The 20,241-nt window shown below is 41.4% G+C and overlaps 1 protein-coding gene across 6 annotated transcripts; it reads right to left on the reverse strand.

Moving 5' to 3' along the window:
• Positions 1-2,382: 2,382 nt before the first annotated feature.
• Positions 2,383-19,040, reverse strand: LOC144943527 (histone acetyltransferase KAT7-like). 6 transcript variants are annotated; one of them, XM_078871059.1, is made up of 15 exons: positions 18,825-19,040; positions 16,277-16,415; positions 15,439-15,564; positions 14,526-14,756; positions 14,052-14,134; positions 12,996-13,079; positions 12,087-12,182; positions 11,785-11,895; positions 9,705-9,896; positions 9,254-9,343; positions 8,937-9,077; positions 8,649-8,742; positions 7,021-7,167; positions 6,281-6,387; positions 2,383-5,386 (listed from the first exon to the last, which is right to left on the reverse strand). In XM_078871059.1, exons 1-15 carry the CDS (start codon positions 18,837-18,839, stop codon positions 5,285-5,287), a joined length of 1,758 nt encoding a protein of 585 aa, XP_078727185.1. In that variant the 5' UTR covers positions 18,840-19,040; the 3' UTR covers positions 2,383-5,284. The 6 variants fall into 6 exon arrangements, with proteins under 6 accessions (XP_078727185.1, XP_078727183.1, XP_078727188.1 ...); XM_078871057.1 differs by having other exon boundaries at positions 9,705-9,914; XM_078871058.1 differs by having other exon boundaries at positions 2,384-5,386; positions 9,705-9,914; positions 15,439-15,561.
• Between the last annotated feature and the right edge of the window lie 1,201 nt (positions 19,041-20,241).

Here is a 20,241-nt window from a genome sequence, read left to right on the forward strand (position 1 = left end):
AACGCGCGTGACGTCACTCCACATGCCACACCCCCCTCATTAATATTCATGAGCGGGTGGATTTTTAGACTCAAGCAGAAGGTTGAGCGGAATTTTTTTTCGCAAATTCGCTTTAAGTTTGACGTTTCTTTATTGAAAGTGAATCTAATAAATAATTATACGTAGCAACAAAGTGGATTTGGTGTCTATATTTATTTCTTCAACGCTTGAGAAAAAAGGTAAGTCTAATTTATGCTTCTACATTACGGTAAAATCGACATTTCTCGGTGATTTTCCAGTGTATCGAATTCCAATTTATTTCAACCCCAGCGACCAAAAGCAGAAGAGAATAAAGTATCAGAGCAGTGAATTACAACAAATTGAAGGTCATCTTCTTGGTTCTTTCGGTAAAGTCAAATGTATGCCAGCCAGCATACATTTTACCGAAAGAACCAAGAAGATGAATCCCTGCAGTCACGAAAGCTTTAAATCGAAATTTTAATTGAAGGTCCGTTATATACAGTGCTACAGTGAAATGCAGTGAAGTGTTTGATGACATACTTTTGTGCAACATTCACTGCCATTAAATTTACACAAGATACAATTATACTCTTGCTAATTTTTTTCGTAAATATTACAGCTTCTGTATCTATTATGTATTAGGATTAATATTAAGGTCTAATAACATTTTAGGTTTGAAATGTGTAAATGACGTGAAAATCCTAAGGGGTTCACAAACTGTTTTCTCAGCATGCACTGTACAATCTCAGAGCAAAATTGCCCAGCTCAGCACATGGACAACTAGCGAGCGTAAAGAATTGGGAAAGAGACAATCTGATAAAAACAAAAATTGCGTTTAATTCATGAAGCACACGAGGGCAACTTTGTAACCCCGTGCTGCCCAAGTGAATCGAGACTTGTCAACACAACAAGCAACCGATTCGTGTTTTCATATCTCGAGATTTCGTTACTGCCAGCCAGCATACACGATTGTCTTGGGAAATGTAAAGGCCACCCGTACATCATGTGGACCATCAGAACACATTTAACTCCGTGCCAAGAATAGCAAACGTTGTGAGATTTTCTCTCGTACAACGCGCAGAATAATGGACACCAGATGCAGAATGCACGTAACGATACTTTAATGTACGATGTTTGAAATAATTGAACACTTTTACATTTGGAATCAATTCGTCGTCAGCGTTTCCAACTTAAAGCTTAATCAATAACATCCGTCCGACACTCGCTTTGAAAGCGAACATATTTACATGAAAGTTCATTAGCAGTCGAATATTCGGGGGAACAAGAGCGAGTGACATTTTACACCGAAGCACCACACTTCGTATGAGGAAACCACAGATTGTGGTTAAACTTTACAGTGACAGTGTCGATGGGCTGCACAGCTGAATACATATCATTATTGACAAGCTGCATCACTGTTTATTTTTGTGCTTGTTTACCGATGCAGGCTTCACTTAACCTTAACTCCTTTTCGAAAGGCCTTGCCACACTTTTGGAGTAGGTACGCTACGTTACTCAGTAATACAAATTGAGTAATTCCCATGCGATGAATATAAACGTTTTCTCGGCACTGTATGAGAATAAAGAATAGTAAATAGCATTGGATAACCGAGAAGAATCTCTTTCAGAACAAGAGAAACCACACAAACTCCACACAGAAAGGAAACCCTGAGTTTGGAATCAAACTCAGGTCCTTCTTGCTGAGGCACAAGTTTTACCACTGTGCCATCATGCTATCAGTGTGTGAAAACCAAGGCCGTTAGCCATGGAGTCAACATTGGGGGGGACCAAATCTTCCAGGGTGTCTGGGGGTTCCAACCCAGAAAAAGATCTAAATTTAAAAACTAATTTCCTGCCTAAAATATTAAAACATTCACTAACACATGGGATGGTCTTTTAATATGTTTTACAATAATGTCTAATAGTGTATTGTATTACATTGCTCTGTTTTTACTTTGTCACTATTTATTGTTTCATTGTATGTAATGGCAGAGATTAGGGATTAATAAATTACAACCATAACCACAATCATATAAACAGAAATCTATGCATTGATTTATATGAAGACAAGTCCAGATATTGTGGCCAAGGATTAGCAGAGTTGTTTTTATTTACATAGCATAGCAATTTTTATTTTTATAGCAAAATATTGGGGGGGATATTTTTAACATATTTTAATATTGGGGGGGATGTGTCCCCCCCAATATATATTATAATTACGGCCTTGGTGAAAACTATCAGATGAGATAGATGGATAATTTAGTCACCAGGTAAATAATAACGATCTGAGAGCCCAAGTCGCGCATGTGGAGTAATCATAGATTAATGCAGGCCTAGCCTAAACAATGCTGTGCATGAACAAAGAATGTTGCACCCCTTGGAAGTAATATTCATGAAATAACTCGAATTTGTCATTTACTGGCATGTGATTCTTGTGTGTGTGTGGGTTAGCCAGCATAATCATGCATTGACATATCTGTATAATTGGGTAAAAAAACTGTTTACGTTATCTGACATTCACAAAACTTTAAGCACTCCTTGCGGCTTTGTGACTTGAGCAGCCACCATCATCGCTCACCCATAAGGTCTTATGCAGCTCTCTATGCCATGGCATTGAAAGAAAACAAGCATTATACAAAAAAAGCTCTAACATACCATAGGATGATAAGCCATAAGTCCAGTTAATTCTAATAGACGTTAACTTTCTTATTGTACAATGCACATTTAGCACAATCTGAAGTCCAACACACCTTCGCATAAACCCATGCACAAGAAGTGTAAACGGGCATACATTTTCCCTCGTCTATCATCGAGTGGGCAAGGCCTGGTGCACAAGGGATTCTCCCTTGGGTGGCATACAAGGTGGCCTTGGGGCCATGGCATCACAAGCAACAGATGCAGGCAACAGCTGTTCAGCCACCCGCCATGTCCCATCAGGTAATGCCGATATTACAGCCCATTTACTATTTACCGCAGCCGACACTGGGTCAATACAGCGAGGTGACTGCTGTTTTTAGCAGTCATTGCAAAAGCAGTGATTGGCGTTTTTTTTATCGTCACCCAATTTAATTGCATCGCCCGACAGTGTAATGGTTAATGAAAACTTTTAATCTTTGCATGTCTGTTAATGCAAATTAAACAAACAAAAAAACTTTTCCACCCTCCGAATATCTATGCGTGAAAAACAAACCACAACAGACCACTGGTTGATATTTCTCCAAACTAAACCAATGCAATTTTCATGAAGCGTCCTTTAATCTCCTTCACCAAGTGGCATTGATTTATACAGTAAGGTAGCAGATCATATAATCAGTGATGTACAAGTGCAGGACATGGCAAACATCCATGGTAGGTCTTCCGCATAGGTTTTCGTGTTTGTGCTGTACAGAACTCAAATGTGTTTTCAGGTTGTACCGATTTTAATTTGGCATGATGTTCGACGCTTATGAAGTTCCCAGCACGTGGAGCATTTTGGACATCACGCCAAACACGATACAACCATAAAACACATCGAACAATCAGAATCTTTATTTAGTTTGGAGGAATCCGATGAGCTATGAAGCTCATGGTTTGATCGACGTGTAGTGTTCCTTGTAAGACAACGGCACACATCCCAGGATCATATTCAAAACAGAACGAGTGATGAGCTGTTCCAAGTTTAAAGTAACCAACCGCAGTAGTTCAATACGACTGTGTATTTTATCACGGTGTGCCTCGTTACTCTCCAATGCATTTCCAGGTGGGGTCGTGCGTTGCTTGGTACGATGTCCGATGCTTCGCTCCACGTGCTGGAATATTTTTCAGGCGTTCCTGTCGAAGCTCCCAGCACGTGCAGCAAAGTGTCAGATTTCATGCCAAACAACACAGAGTACAACCTGCAAAGATATCACAGCTGAGTACAAGGTCTTTTCCATAGAAAAAAATTGATGAAAAAAACCTGCTTGGCAACTGTTTTAATGCTTGCCCTACTGTCGAGGTCACTCTTTTTGATGCTTGGGCGAGTTTACAGCTGTAGAATCCTTAACGGCAAACGCATTTTGTCTGTACCATGGGAAGGCAGTGTTACATTGTGTTTCCTGTCTGTGCGTTTGTGAAGTAGTATTTCATTTTGACAGTGAGTCACTGTCCTGATTTGTTAGTCAAGGAAGTATGCACAAAGCAGCTGCTTCTCTGCATTTTGCAACAACAACAAAAAAGAACGCAATGATTTTATTTTTGTGTAAGCGCTACACAGCAACCCACAATATTTCATAGCTGCCTGAAAAATACACTTAGAATTTAAATACAGAAGAACTGCCTTATGTACACTTCAAATCTACACGTTTTTTTCTCTCTACTCCACATAAAACGTATGCATGGGACTTGACAGCGTGTGTTTGTCCACTCAATGTTTAATGCAGGAGATTAAAGATGCCAGTTTCCGAACACCAGACATCAATACTGGCTCACACAACTCAACATTTGCCAAACCACTTTGCAATGCCTGAGTGATGTGCTTTGTTCTGTCCAGATTACGCAAATAAAAGCTATCACTTTTAAACTGGAGAATTTATTACACCTAAATTTCAGTCTTCAAACTTTACACACATTTTTAAAAATAAATGTTACAACTAACACACCAGTGTTCTAAAGTTTGGCAGTTGTGGTTTATCACCATAACACATGTAGTTTGGTTAAAATGTTTAAGAATTAATGTGACTTAAGGCAAGTTTTATATTCCACATTAGCCTTTGAAAGGCTATTTAATATAGGTCGTTTTTTGACTCGGACATGTTTTGCACGATAACATTTAAATTTAAATGTTCTTAGTTTTTTTTTTGCAGACAATTTTTACCAAGAGTTGAACACTGTTTTCAATCCACAGAATGCAGTCAGTGTTTCCATCTAACATGACATGACAGTTAATGTCTCTGAGGTGAAAGAACATTAATAACTGAAACTGCCAATGGACCAATTTTTTAAAGCCTCGGTGAAAGGACCATTAACTTTTCAAGGGAATACAGTATAATACATGTTGGATACTTGTAAAAAAAAAAACAAATTAATAACATTAATAAGTTCAAGTAAACAAAACAACGAAAATATTTCAAGGCATGGAATTAAAACAAACCACAACCAATATTACCCAAACCGTATGAATACATATCACCAATTCGTTAAAATGTAAAAATACAACTGTGCATAAAAAACAAATGCTTGTTAACAAACCAATCTGAAATGCTCACCACTAAAAACTAAGTAAAACAATTTCAAACTACAATGCAATGGCATGAAAAAACATAAATTAACTGCACTTTGAGGGTGTCCATTTTAGACTTGCAGGGTCGATTACTTTGTTGGAGACTGGTTTTGAGGCTTCTTTTTCCAAAAAGTCATCAATTACATCCTGCAACAAAAAAACAAAATGCATTTATTAAATAATAAAACAAATGTACGTGCAAACTCTCTCTCTCTGCTTCATTGGCCAACAACTTTGTTGCTTTAAACCGACTCGCATGTTACTTTTCAATCCTACATTTCAATGAACCTCGAAAACTTCAAGAAAATATCTGGCAGTAAAATGCTAAGCAATTCCCAGTTAGGACCCTCAACTGCCTGTTAAGATACACTGTTGTTCATGTACGTGAAGATGTAATGGCATTCACAGTAACAAACTCAAGCTTCCACCCATCTGTTTTTTTTGGTTCTATTTGTATTCATACTCTTTGGTTTTTTCGGTAAAGTCATGTAGGTTAAAAAATTAAATAAATTAAATCACGACGTTTCGGGCGCAACACAAGCGTCCTTCTTCTTAGCGAAAGAGACACACACTTAAGCGGTTGTGCTTTCGCTAAGTTGTCCCCACCTGAAGAAGGATGCGTGTGTTGCGCCCGAAACGTTGTGATTTAATTGATTAAAAATTTTTAACTACGTGACTTTACCAAAAAAATCAAAGAGTATGAATCCTTGCAATCACAAAAACTTCAAATCTAGAATGTATTTGTATTCGCAGCACCATTGTTTTTTTTCCCGAAAACCGCAAAATGTAACGAACAAAAGCCACGCCGCTCCGCATGTTTTGCCAGTTGTGCTGTCGCCATGCATTGTGCTTGGCATTGATGTCGACATTTTTTGCTTCCATTTGGTTCCTGAAGAAGCTCCCAGCAAGTGGGGCGCAACGTCGAGCATATGCTCAACGCTTGGCCCAACCCAAAAACTGCATCGGAAAATAAACTTTGCCAAGGAGGATTCAGTGTATGCGTGAAACTGCCAGCAGCTTCGAGTGGTTGAAGGTATGCACCTGTCTTTTGAGCACAAGATGTTTCCCTTTCCAGTACTTGAGCATCTGCAGGGCTTGTAACGTGTTCACAATGTCCACCGGGTTCACTGCCGTGTCCTGGCTAATTTCTGGAGCAAAAAAAGAAAAGTGCACGTGTATATAGACAGCATTCACTAAATCTGAGTGAAATATTAAAATAAAAATGCAAAAGACAATCCATATCATGCACGAACAGACAATGGGGTCAATATAGTAAAATTAAGTGAGCGTGAAACAACATGAAAGAGTATTATTTGGTTCTTTTGGTAAAGTCACGTAGATAGGTTCAGATTAAGAAAAATTAACGATCGCTTGTGTTGTGATCGAAACGTCGTCGTCTTTTGTTTATTTCATTTCTATTAATTTGAACCTATCTACGTGACTTTACCGAAAGACCCAAAGAATATGAATTCCTGCAGTCACAAAAGCTTTAAGTCAAGATTTAACATGAAAAAGGTTTCTCATCACAGAGTACAAGAAAGCTAGACATTTAAACTCATCCGATGTTGATTGAGTCCACAGTCAGTCATCAAGTCGTATTATAAGTTCGTAGTCAACATCCCATCAGCCTTGCAACATGTAAATCTTAGATTTTAAAGCAGAAATGTGTGTAACCATGAGTTGTCTTGTCCAGGGCAGCGAGCGACAGAGCCTAAAGCGCGGGCCCAACCACGACCGGCAAAAGCACTGCTGCAAATGTGCACAAGTGGCAGCAGGCACACCTTTAATCGAGATCTCCTTGCCCTGGAAAGCGTGGAGATATCGCAGCAGCACCTCCTTCCAGTAGCTTCGATAACTGATGAGGCCCAAGTCGGACAGGGGCCTCTCCGGTGAACCGATCTTATTCTCCTCCTTGGACAACAGATAGCCTGCACAGCAAACACAACCACCACACAGTACTCAGCTGGGGAACTACTACTGAACTAAACTTATACTCATTGGTTTTTTCGGTAAAGTCACGTATGTAGAAATAATTTTTTTATAAAATTAAAATCACGACGTTTCGAACGCAACAAAAGCGCTCATCATCAGGTGGAAATGGGGTAAAACACATAGCGAGGGAACACACGGGGACACCACGTGCATAGCAACATAGAGAACGGCAAACTGCATGGAGGCAAATACAGCAAGAAGATGGGAGACGAGAACTCAACAAACCTTAGAAACATAATGTGATGCAGTTTGCCGTTCTCTATGTTGCTATGCACGTGGTGTCCCCGTGTGTTCCCTCGCTATGTGTTTTACCCCATTTCCACCTGATGATGAGCGCTTGTGTTGTGTTCGAAACGTCGTGATTTTAATTTTATTTAAATTGTATTTCTACATACGTGACTTTACCGAAAAAAACAGTGAGTATAGTCATTTCTGCAGTCACGAAAGCTTCAATTCTAGATGAACTAAACTTCTTCATGATGGAACCCGGAACAGAGGTGACAACGTTAAACATAGGTGGCTAAGAATATTACACTGGACACTAAAAACGAACATACCAATTCATCGTTTAAGGAGGTAGATGCGTTCCTAAAAAGTGCCGCGTTGAACGAAAATGTGTTGCGCGAGTAATTACTGCATATACAGGTAGTCCCCGAGTTACGATGGTCCAACTTACGATATTTCGATGTTACGATGGCGATACGACAAAATTGTTAAATATTTTACATTTTGCACGGCTGAAAAACGCAGCAGCGTACGAGGTACGATACTGTGCGTTGTTTTTTTTATAGTAGATAGGATTGTTTCCTGAAAAAACGTTCTATTAAATTGCAGTTCATATAGGTAGTTTAAGAATTTACCTTGTTTTTTTTACTTTACATTTTACTGTGCAATATAGTATTGTAATTAATGAATACATACGGTATATAGTTTATACAGTACGCTACTGTTAATTGCTCTGTTTTGCTAAATTATCACCATTCTTTAAGAGTCCTGGGTAGGCTAGGCCATCTTTGACGATATTTTCGACTTACGATGGGGTCGTCGTAACGCATCTCCATCGTAAGTAGAGGACTACCTGTACATTAAAGGGCATACATCAATTAAACATTTCAAATTTGAATCACATTTTCACAATAACATCACCCTGCAGTTATCCCACGGTGGGACAAAAACACAGATTAAGGTATGCTGTGGACTGTATCATTCCGCGTACTGTATCATATCTCTCAGCCGCGCAGCTCAAGAAAGCAGTACAGCGTCGACCGCTCAGAACCCATGTTATAACTGCTCGTGTTCCGCACTGTGCGCAGTGTTTCCGAATGGAAGACCCGCGTTATAGCGAAAACGCGTTGTGAGAACGCGCGCTAAGCGGGGACTCACCGTACCGAATAAGGCAACTTAAAAAGGTACTTACTGAAATCAATCAACATTTTTCCATAGCCCTGCCTCATAAACTGTGGCATTGTCAGGATGCAGGAAACATTGTAGTTCAAGAACGAGTTTTTTTCCTGAAAAAGAGAAATCAGCGCAATGAAGTTGCTAAAAGGGCAAAAGTCATATACAAGTTTAGTTCACAAACATACCACGAAAAAGTGGTCGTTGAAAAAACTTTCATAATGCAATCTTAAATCCCAAAACACTCATAAAAATGTATTTAATTCCACAAAAGTTCAGAGGATTGCAACTACAGTGTGTGCGAGACCTTTGAAAAGTATCCTATGATGTGGCAGCCTGTGTTGTCACCCTCCGTCATTACATAGAAAAGGAAGGGCTCCACATCATAGTAGAGTGTCTTGTGGTCGAGGAAAAGCTTGGCCAGGAGACATAAATTTTGGCAGTAGATCTATAAAACATGGGGATGACAGGCACTCTCAACTTCAGTGAAAATCCAAGGGCTCAAACCGTCATTAAAACGTTAACAATAAAAAATTGTGCTTGCTTAAAAGTCCAAAACTTTGTATCGCACATAAATGTAGATAATAGGTCATTCATACTACGGTTGGACAATGGAATTGCTACCTTATTCTTCTTGCCATCCACCTCAAACACTGAAATGGTTCCCTTCCTGTAGATTTCATCTCCAGGGGGATGCTTCCATACACACTTCTCCTGCACAGCACAGACATGCAACATTATCCGTGCAACATCAGCCACCGCACAATACAGCAAAGATGACAATGCAAGTCATTGAGGACTACTCTTTAAATCCATGGCTAATCAACAGCAACCATTCATAATGCTCCCTTTGGAAAACGCGTGTAATGCATATGAACGTTAAAAAAAGGTGATACATACATATGCTGGTTTTCACCATCATCACATGGTGCATAAAGTCCAACCACAAAGTTACAAGCCACCATGATTAACTAGAAAGGTGTGCAAGTAGCCCTCCACCACAGCAATTGTAAAAGTGTAAAGGTGAACTGGCAAGGTCACTAAGTCAGCCTCGACCCCCGCTGCATGCACCCACCGTGTGCCTCCGCAGAATGGTCTGGCTCTTCATGTATTTGAGGCAGAACTCGCACACGTAAAGCCGGCCCAGGCGTGCATACTCTTCAGGGTATGGCGAGTGGTACCAAGTGTCTAGTTCGTAGCGGCCAAACACTATTGACTTGATCATGTTTGTCCCCTCCGTAAGGTGACCCTTTAGCCGCATCTTCTCCTGAACAGGCACAGTCATCTGGGTCATCAAGGTCAGCACAACAACAATTGAGGATATTTTAACCAATGCAACTTCACTCTTAGTTACACTTAATACTACAAGACTGAAGTGGTGTTAGGGAGTGAGGCAAAGTGTAAGAGGACAGAGTGACTTAAAGTAAACTAACACATGCTGAATTTTAGACTTTTATAAACATATCAGCGAACTTTGTTGTTTCATGTGTGTTTATTATTTATGGGGGAAATATTATAATTGGAGCCCAAATGGTCCAAGCCACGGATTGTTTTTTCAAACCAGAAAGGAAGTTCTAGCCTAATATTACTAACTGCAAAACTGACAAATCATGAACGAGACACATGTTTTATGCATGTTTGAAAAATCTGAAAACTCCACAACAGTCCAGCAAAAATAAAATTGCATAAATTAATGGCTTATGTAAAGCCAACTCTTACAAGTTGTTTAACTGAAATAATATTCTCTCCACTTTCATTATCTGACTATATCTAATACATATCTGAGAATACAGTGCATTTAACAACAGACATAGGTCAATGCATAAATATGCTGAAAGGATTGTGAAGGTTGCTGAGTAAGCATCATAAGCTGTGAGATTCCACTGGTTCACAGGGTGCACACACAAAAGGTATCCAATGAAAAGTAAATGAAGCAACACATTACATAGCAAGGGGAAAAAACCTTACGAAATTAATGATTGCATAAACAAAACGGTGGCTATTCAAAAGTGCACAACTTGACAGTTATAAAATAAATAAAATGAAGCGTAATGCGATGGACTTAGTGGCTGTCCATAAATGACGTCACGCGATTTTGGACGATTTTTTACCCCCCCCCCCCCCCCCTTTGTCACACGATGTCACAAAAAGTCAGACCCCCCCTCAAATATGACGTCACAAAGCTCTGCCCCCCCCCCAAAAAAAAATATAAAAACATGCTTCAAATCGCTTTCAACTATTGTCATTGTAGTGCGTATTTAATGTGGCGCTGCACTCTGATGTTGTAGGAGAAAACATTTATTTAAAAAGTATATTTAATTAAGTAGAACGTGTTGTCTATATTTATTTAAAGTTGCGCATTTTGATGTGACGTCACATTTCTCAAACCCCCCCCCCCCCTCGTCACACATCGTCACAAACGTCTGACCCCCCCTACCCCCCCCCCAGGTGCATGATGTCATTTATGGACGGCCCCCTTAAGACAAACGTCATAAAACTTTGTGAAGAGGACAAAACACTTTAAAGTATAAGAATATGTTTAGCATGTACACTACTCCAAGCTGATGTTTCTGTATCTGTGAAGGGCATTCCCCTGCAGGGCAAAAACAAGCACTTGTCCCCTGTTTCTTTGCGTTAATGATTTTTTTGCTTTAAAAAAATTGCATGCAAAAAACAATTAAAAAAATAACTCTTTCAGTTTGCCACGTATAAATCCAAATGCATAACAATAAAAAGAAGAGTCTGGCCCTTTGTGTGTCTGTTCAAATAAACCACGCGGTGCCCGATGAGCTTAACCAATCATATCCAAATGTGCCATGCAGTTTTAACATTCGTGTGTGGCAATTGTTCTAATCGACAAGAGAATTGCATTGAATTTGATCATCACTACCATTCATATTATCGAAAAATCTATTGTGAAACCTAAAGTAGTTTCTTCGTGAGAAAGGTGAGATTACCAGTCGTGTTAGAGACTCCCTTCACAGGTTAAGTCGTGCATGATGGATTTACATTTGAGGCATTTCCCTGCCACAGTTTCCCATGCGCGGCTCGAATGAAAAGGGCGTGCAAACAGGCAGTGGCCCAGCACAAGTGTAGCCGGTTATGGAATCAGGCTGTGCTGGGGTTGGGTGTGCCAATGTCAGGTGGTGCAGTACCAAGTCATCCGACGCCCGTGCTTGGGCCTTGCGGAACAGTTCCAGGTCGTAGTCCGAGGTGAGGCCCTGCAAAAGGGGTTCTCGGCTATTTTCTTGACTTCGTGGATTTTCCTGAAAAGACCCCAGTTTGTTACGATACTATTATCCAACTCAATCGTGTTACTGAAACACTACTTACATGCATTTTTTACCCAATAACCCACGATAAATTGTGCTCACGGGGATCAAATTATTATACACAAGCACAACAAAATAAGTATAAACCCAACTTGGAGCAACACCAAACACTATTCTACACTTACCACTATTTTCTCTTTCTGCTCAGCCGGAGGAGTTGAGCGACGCTTGCGCAGCTCAACTACTTTCTCCTTGAAGCGCTGTTGCTTGCTTGGCGATGCCTACACAGCACAACACCAAATCCATCAACACCTGACGCTACCAACGACCTTACGCACATCACGCTCTCACTGGGGCCTGACACCTTCAGCACATTAACACGTGCGGGAAACACAGGCCTAAATACATGCATTGCACCACCTTATTAGCAAACATTTCGACTTAAGAATTATAATCAGCAATTGCCTTATACTGGTAGGAACCTCCTGGTTACACCAGCCCACAGGGGATTATTGTGTCCGTCGTGCAGGGAGGGGCTGGGTGAGGAGGGTGGGGAGGGGAGGGGCTAGGTGGGGAGGGTGGGGAGGGGCTGGGTGGGGAGGGTGGGGAGGAGCTGGGTGGAGAGGGTGGGGCTGGGTGGGGGGTGGGAGGGGTGGGGCTGTGCAGGGAGGGGCTGGTCACCCCGTGGTGCCCTTATAAAACTCAACGTTTAACCTACTCACGCCGGCTTGTACCCGCCCTCACAGTCGGGCATATTTGCGGAATACAACACGCCGCCGTTGACCCTGGCCATTGACCGAGCAACCCAACGTTCCTATCCGCTCCCTCCGCAGGAATGTGTTATTAAGGGCATTAACTTTTACCAACAGTGTTGAAGAACGTAAAAGCAAATCAGAGGTAGAATATTAGGTAAACATGATAATAGGTTGGTTTGGAAAATAGGTCAATAAATATTATCTTAATTATTGAACTACTTTGTGAGCGTGTCATAAATTACAACAGCAACCACAAGCAGTATAGACTGCGCCGGTCCTTAGACCCAAAGCCGCTGGTAGTTGCCTGTGTTCATTGTTTGGATTAAAAAGGCCGCGAACCTGCTGCCTCGTGAAGTGGCGGTTGTTTTCCAGTTGCTTGTGTGCTAGAGTTCTCTCCTGCTTTTCACGCTGCTGAGCCCTCAACTACACACAAGGTAAAAATCAATCAGAGGTACTCTTAAATGCTGAGATATTAGGACGGGGTTGGGGTAAAAGTGCGAAGAAGCGGAGCAATGTTGTACTTAAGCCCATGTTAACATGCAGGCGAGAGATTCACATCGTCATACTGAGTTCATGGCATGTGCTCACATCTGCTTTCATGTTCAGGTTTCATTACATGAATCAAGGCATTTCAATAATCAAAACCCAGCCTTCTGGGTGTAACCCTATTATTGACATATTCTTAGGTTTTTTCGGTAAAGTCACGTAGGTAAAAAATGTAAATTAATAAAAGTAAAATAAAATAAAAATCACGACGTTTCGGAGGCAACACAAGCTTCCGTCTTCAGGTGGAACCGTCACAGCCACGACAGCTGTATCAAGTAAATGAGAGATTACAAGAGCTACCACTCCGTATATATAATGGTTGAAGAGGGGAAGGGCCAAGTACGGCACACTTTTTATTAATATGGTAAGGTAAAAAGTGTGCCGTACTTGGCCCTTCCCCTCTTCAACCATTATATATACGAAGTGGTAGCTCTTGTAATCTCTCATTTACTTGATACAGCTGTCGTGGCTGTGACAGTTCCACCTGAAGACGGAAGCTTGTGTTGCCTCCGAAACGTCGTGATTTTTATTTTATTTTACTTTAATGAATTTTAATTTTTTACCTACGTGACTTTACCGAAAAAACCTAAGAATATGAATCCTTGCAGTCACGAAAGCTTCAAATCTAGAACCTATTATTGACCTTTACAATATAATTGTTAAGTTACTCAGAATAAATGTTACGTTCCTGTTGCTGTAATTAAGGTTTGCTTATTTTTTTCAAATTGATGTCATTTAAATCTTATATTTTTTACGTTTATGCTACTGAGACTCTGCTTATGGAAGACAATGTTTAAAGAGTAAAGTGGCAAAATGGGCAAAGCCGGTACATGTGACCCGTGTTCTCACCTTGCACTCTTCGGCAGAGAGGTTGTGGTACAGGGGACACCCTGAAATGGAGAAGTGTCGTTCGTGTTTCCCAGTGAGGTGACCTAAAGCAAACACAATGCCACGTAGTCTTTAATTATAACCTATCATACTTATCTCCACAAACACTGCTCTCGCATGCTGTTAATGCTTTTAGAATCACAATAAAACCTTTCGAGCAAGATAATGATCTACTCATCGACTTATATTAAGCTCATGATACATGCATTTGAAATAATTATTTAATTATAATCAATGCTTTTATATTCAAATGTTGCTCATGAATGTAAGCAACCGCTCCAAGGACTAGAAGCTGCTGAAATTGCTTCCATTTAAAAGAAAATAGATTCTTGAATGGAATAGTGACTGAATTATGACAATTCATCGAATTGCGTGGGGTGCAAATTGTTACACTCGTAGTGCTACTCAATGGCAAGTACAGCTGAGCATCGATACCGAGGGAGTCGCATCCCGGGGTGGGACACTTGGAGTTGAAGTTGTAGCTCTCGTGGTATCGCCTGCGCTTGGGCCGGTTGGTGAGATGGCCGGAGAGCTCGTGGTACGGCGTGCCTCGGTCTGCAAAGTCCTGGCCAGGACTCGCTGCCTCCACCTCCGACTCGGAGAGGCCAGCGATCTCCTCCGGTGTGCGCGGAGGCGTTCGCTCCCTCTCCACGGGAGTTTTCAATTCTGTGCACGTGCAACGCATTACAGCTGCTTGTCTAGCATTTAGAAATGAAATGCATAGTGTAACAAAAATGTGGAAGTCACGTATCAATTTATCAACTACAATGGATTCTTGCGCTCATGGTACGTGGATTGAATTGTGTGAATTTATTAGATTGGAGCGCCTCTTATCCTCGATCTTATAATGTGCGACTAATGTTATCCACGGCCATAATCTATGATCTGCGGGATCTATTATCTCTATGACCTGCTGAAGTGGTTTAATGATGGATTGATGATTTTGATGATGATGGTGTTGAGGATAATGAAATTGTTTCCACTGATGATTGCACAATCTCGCGCAATCTCCCTCTATGCGCAGCCTCAGTTTCTGGCTGTGCCTTAACGCAGCATTTGTACTACACAAGCTGCAAATCCACAAACAGTGCCCCCTCATATTGCTGCAGCTAAGAGAAATTTCACTATTAGATTTAAAATTCATGAAAATTATAGACAAATGCTTTCTTTGGACTGATGGAATAAACAAGACACAGCAAATGAGAACGACAATTAAAACACTCAAACAAATGATCAATTATCGAATCCAACGATAACCACATTGTGACAACTCATGAAATTGGGAATAGTCAGGTGAATCCTTATATACCTAATAGATGCGGTATAGTGCCATACAAACAATTCTTACCTGGAGGGGGCTCTGCAGGCAGATCTGACTCAGAGAGTGAGCGCGTCCCTCTCAAAGGGTATTTTTTAGGAGTGCCATTCTGCTGGGTGCGGACTGAGCGCCGTGTCGTGTATGCAGAGTCTTCTGCTTTAAACACAATAACATTTACTCTTAACACTTATTCAATCACTTGCACCAACATGACCTTAATCCAATAGCAAATAAGTGAAAGTTGTATTGCTTGAATCTACAAAATGGGTATGTAAATGTAAAAGCAGATACATTTGTTCACAATGGAAATACGTGCAAATGAATATCACGGCGTTACAATGACAGGTATGTATTTTACAATATAATGACTATGTGGTTTATTCGTTGTCCTTCTTCAATAGGGTCATCCATACATGACTACAGACACTTCTGATAATGCAAATGCAACTCATTAAAAAAATTAACCCCAATAATTTTTAATATTCTTGGTTCTTTCGGTAGTCACGTAGAAGGGAAATAATAAATATAAAACAATAAAATGCTCACGACTTTCGATTGCAACACAAGCAATCATCATCAGGTGTGAAAACCACAGCAATATTTTTTTTTTAAACCGCCACTTTTTTATAATTTTCTTGCCGCGGTTTTCACACCTGATGATTGTTTGCGTTGCAATCGAAACGTCGTGAGAATTTGATTGTTTTCTTTTTATTATTTTATTATTTCCATTCTACGTGACTTTACCGAAAGAACCAAGAATATGAATCCCTGCAGTCACGAAAACCATATGGTCACACGAGGTTAACTTAATGACTGTGCCAGCAGTTTCACTGCTTGTGTTCGCGGAAGTTGCTCCCTCCTCCCGTACCGCAGTGGAAGATGATGTCTGCATGCATGGAGGCGGCGCGGGTGAGACGGGCGGAGGTGCGCCGGGGCTGCATGTCACTCTCCCAGGTGCCTTGCTCCACCGCTGACTCCAGCTCCTCCACCGTGTGCTCCCCAGAGCGCTGCGGTTCACAAAGAAGCCAAGGGTCGTTTACACAAAAATGAGACGGGACAGCAGGAGTGAAGTCACTCTTACTTTGCAAACCTATTCCGTCAGTGCTCAGCAGCTGGCAAGTGTTGATTACCATACTCTTTGGTTCTTTCGGTAAAGTCACGTAGGTATAAAATAAATTAAATCACGACGTTTCGGGCGCAACACAAGTGCCCGTCATCAGGTGGAACAACCACAGCAATAAACAATTTCTGAAGCGGGCAAGAGTGTAGCAGCCATGTTGATTACCATGCAACGATTCGTCATCATCAGCCATGATCTAGGCAATACCTGATTAAGTTTCCACAAGTTTGAACCATCTCTCAAAGTGTTGCAGGAACAACAATCCATCGAGCACCTGCACATGAGCTGATGATATCAAGCTCCATCCATCTCTGTGATGGATGAGCTCTCGGACGGCTTCCCCATGGCTACTACACTGTTGTTGTTCCCGACGAACAATCATCATCCTGCCCAAGCCTATTTTATTCGCAATCAATATTTTCTATTTAACTTGAGTGTGTTGTCTAATTAAGAGGCGCCCAACAACGTGACAAGGTTTTCATCACGTGCAGCCTCAAATCGCCAATTTTACCTAAATTCTAGATTTGAAGTTTGTCGTGACTGCAAGGATTCATACTCTTTGTTTTTTTCGGTAAAGTCACGTAGGTAAAAAATAAATTAAATCACGACGTTTTGGGCGCAACACAAGCATCCTTCTTCAGGTGGGGACAACTTAGCGAACGGACACCGCTTAAGTGTGCCAATTTTACCACCAGGCGGCGCAAGACAACGCCTTTGTGACCTCAAAGCCTGGGCGTGCGGGAACCAGTAAAAAGAAACACTTCAAACGACCTACAAAAACAACAACACGAGGCAACCGCAAGGTTGGGCGCCCACACACACACAAAAACCCGTCGCATGCATGCGTTTTACTGGGACGGTTAAGAATCCTTAACACCCAGGCTCTGCGAATGATTAATGCTTGCGGTGATTTACATTGGGGTTACACACCAACGAAACAAACCAATTGGGAGACGGACACGGTTACATGTGGTTTAAATGCAAAGTACTGTACAGGATTTTCATTAATTTTGATGTTTTACCTACGTGACTTTACCGAAAAAAACCTAAGAATATGATTCCTTGCAGTCACGAAAGCTTCAAATCTAGAATTACTGTACAGGAGGCGCTCGGGTACAGTGGTGGTAAATACGAAGTACAAGTAGTCACGCGTGCCTGAGTGTCAATCACACGTGTCAAGCGCCAAACACACGTGTCGAGCGCCAGCCACACGTGTCGAGCACTAGCCACACGTGTTTGCACTTCGGCGCTGATCCGTGAAGAACATGCGACAGGTGGCGTCTCACAAAGGTGGCACGCGGCACGGAAGGCGGCACCGGGTGCCATTGTCTCTCACCGCCCGCGTTCAGTAAGCGAATATAATAAGAAAGCCTCATTGGTTTCTCCACGGACATTGAAGGCACGCAGCCGCACATAACCACATCGCTTTTCTAACCACTGCTGCTTCTGCTGCTTGTCCAGCCACCACCACCGCCACCTTGCGCACATGCAAATGTAAACGCTGCTCGATGAGGGCTCCCCCCCACTCACGCCGTGTGGCTGTTCATATGACCATACTTCATCACGAAGGTCAATGTGTGAGTTGATGAAGGCGGAGATCAAAGACGTGGGCACGTAGAAGTGCATGGCAATGTTTTAGCTACACTGCCCTTCTTGCCCATTACGGAAGGCTGGCGCATATTAAGTCCGTGATGCATGGCCCACACTTTCTGCTGTCCCAATGCCCCCCTAATGCCCCCCAATGCCCTCCTAATGCCCCCCCAATGCCCTGTGTGTCCCTGGCAGTGAATCTCCCTGCTGCCTTGCCCTCTCGAGGTGCCCTCCTGTCCCTGCGGGTTCGTGCTTTTTTTCCCTCGCACACATTAACTCAAGTCGCTCTCTCCCGTCTCGTAAAAAAACACAGTATCAACGAAACAACATTTGCAGCAGCAAGCTCGTGTAAAAAAAAGCCACCGCTCGTACCACAAGTCATAAATAACAATGCAATTTTATACAATTACATTATAACAAGACGGAGCCAGGCGCCGTATTCGCATAGCCACCCTGCCGGGTGAGGCGCGGCTCGGGCGGCCGGAAAGCCAGGTGAGATCGAGGCTTTCCAGCGGCCTACTTCGCCTTTTTTATGTAGAACAGCCACAGCGACGGCCCCAAGAGCCCAACGAGGGTCCGAGGAGCAGTGCTACTCTCCTACATCACTCACAGGGTGTACAAGAGCAATGCTGCCTTTGCCGTTTAATTGTTGTTATTGTTGTTGCTGCTACCGAAGCAGGAGGCCAGGCCCAACAAATCGCCTTACCTTCCTGCGCGTCATGTTCGCTGCTCCGTCGCGCGTGAGAGCCAGGGATTTGTGCGTTGTGTACCTGGTGAGGTTTGTGTGTGTTGTTGTTGTATGTGTTTGTTTGTTGTGTTTATTTGTGTGTGTGGGGGGGTTTGTGTGTTGCGGTCTCCGTGAAGAGAGCGGAGCGCGAAACCGCGCGGCCCCGGTACCAACGAATGGGGCGTCACGTGACCCCGCCACCGGACCCAGAGTGGGAGCCACAAAAATAATATAAACAACAGTAATAATATAAACAGCAATAATATTAACATCAATATTAATAACAACAACAAAAGTATCAACAATACCAACAAGAACAATATCAACAACATCGATAATAACAATATAAACAATATTTTTTTTATCAACATCATTAAAAACAATATCAACAACACCAATAATAATATCAACAACTCCAATAACAACATTATCAACAATAATAAAAAAAAAATCAACAACACCAATAATAAACAATACTAACCATTACAACACGTTTCAGTGATAGTCATGATATAACAATAATTATTATAACAAAACAAATTACATTACAGGTACGATTGACTTTCATAATAAATTACAAAACCAATTAACAAAACATTAATAACAATAAGGAAATATAATCAACTAGCTGTACCCGGCGTAACATACGCCGATCTAGCGGATCTTAGTTAAACATTCACGCATTTTTTAAAATTATTTTTCCGTCCAAGATTTATCTAAATCCACAATTGTCAATTTCTAGGTTTTTTTTCCAACACTACACTGAACGAATCAAACGATCTAACCCTTGATAGAGTAACATAATTAATTGGAAGCTATCTGAATTGTTGCACACATCCTTCACCTTAAATATAGATAGCAATTAGAATTAAGACATTACAATAAAACAATTAACATGGCGATAATAATTTCTATAAAAACAGTCAAAGAAATCAGGACAATTCAAGTCACTTATAACAAATAACAAAAGCTATAAACATACAAGTAAATAAGAACAATAGAAAAACGTGCATCATATGGACCTTTTCTACACGCACAAACTCATACACACTCATTGTCATTACAATTCAAACCATACACACAAACTCTCCTGCACACAAACTCCTAAACACACAAATTCCTAAACACACACACGAACTCCGAAACACATAGACTCATAAGCACACACAAACTCCTAAACACACACAAACTCCTAAACACACACAAACTCCTAAACACACACAAACTCCTAAACACACACAAATTCCTAAACACACACACGAACTCCGAAACACATAGACTCATAAGCACACACAAACTCCTAAACACACACACATTCCTAAACACACACAAACTCCTAAACACACACACACACAAACTCTTAAACAGACACACACAAACTCCTAAACACACACAA

The sequence above is a fragment of the Lampetra fluviatilis genome, chromosome 31, assembly GCF_964198595.1.
Source record: "Lampetra fluviatilis chromosome 31, kcLamFluv1.1, whole genome shotgun sequence".
Taxonomy (NCBI): domain Eukaryota; kingdom Metazoa; phylum Chordata; class Hyperoartia; order Petromyzontiformes; family Petromyzontidae; genus Lampetra; species Lampetra fluviatilis.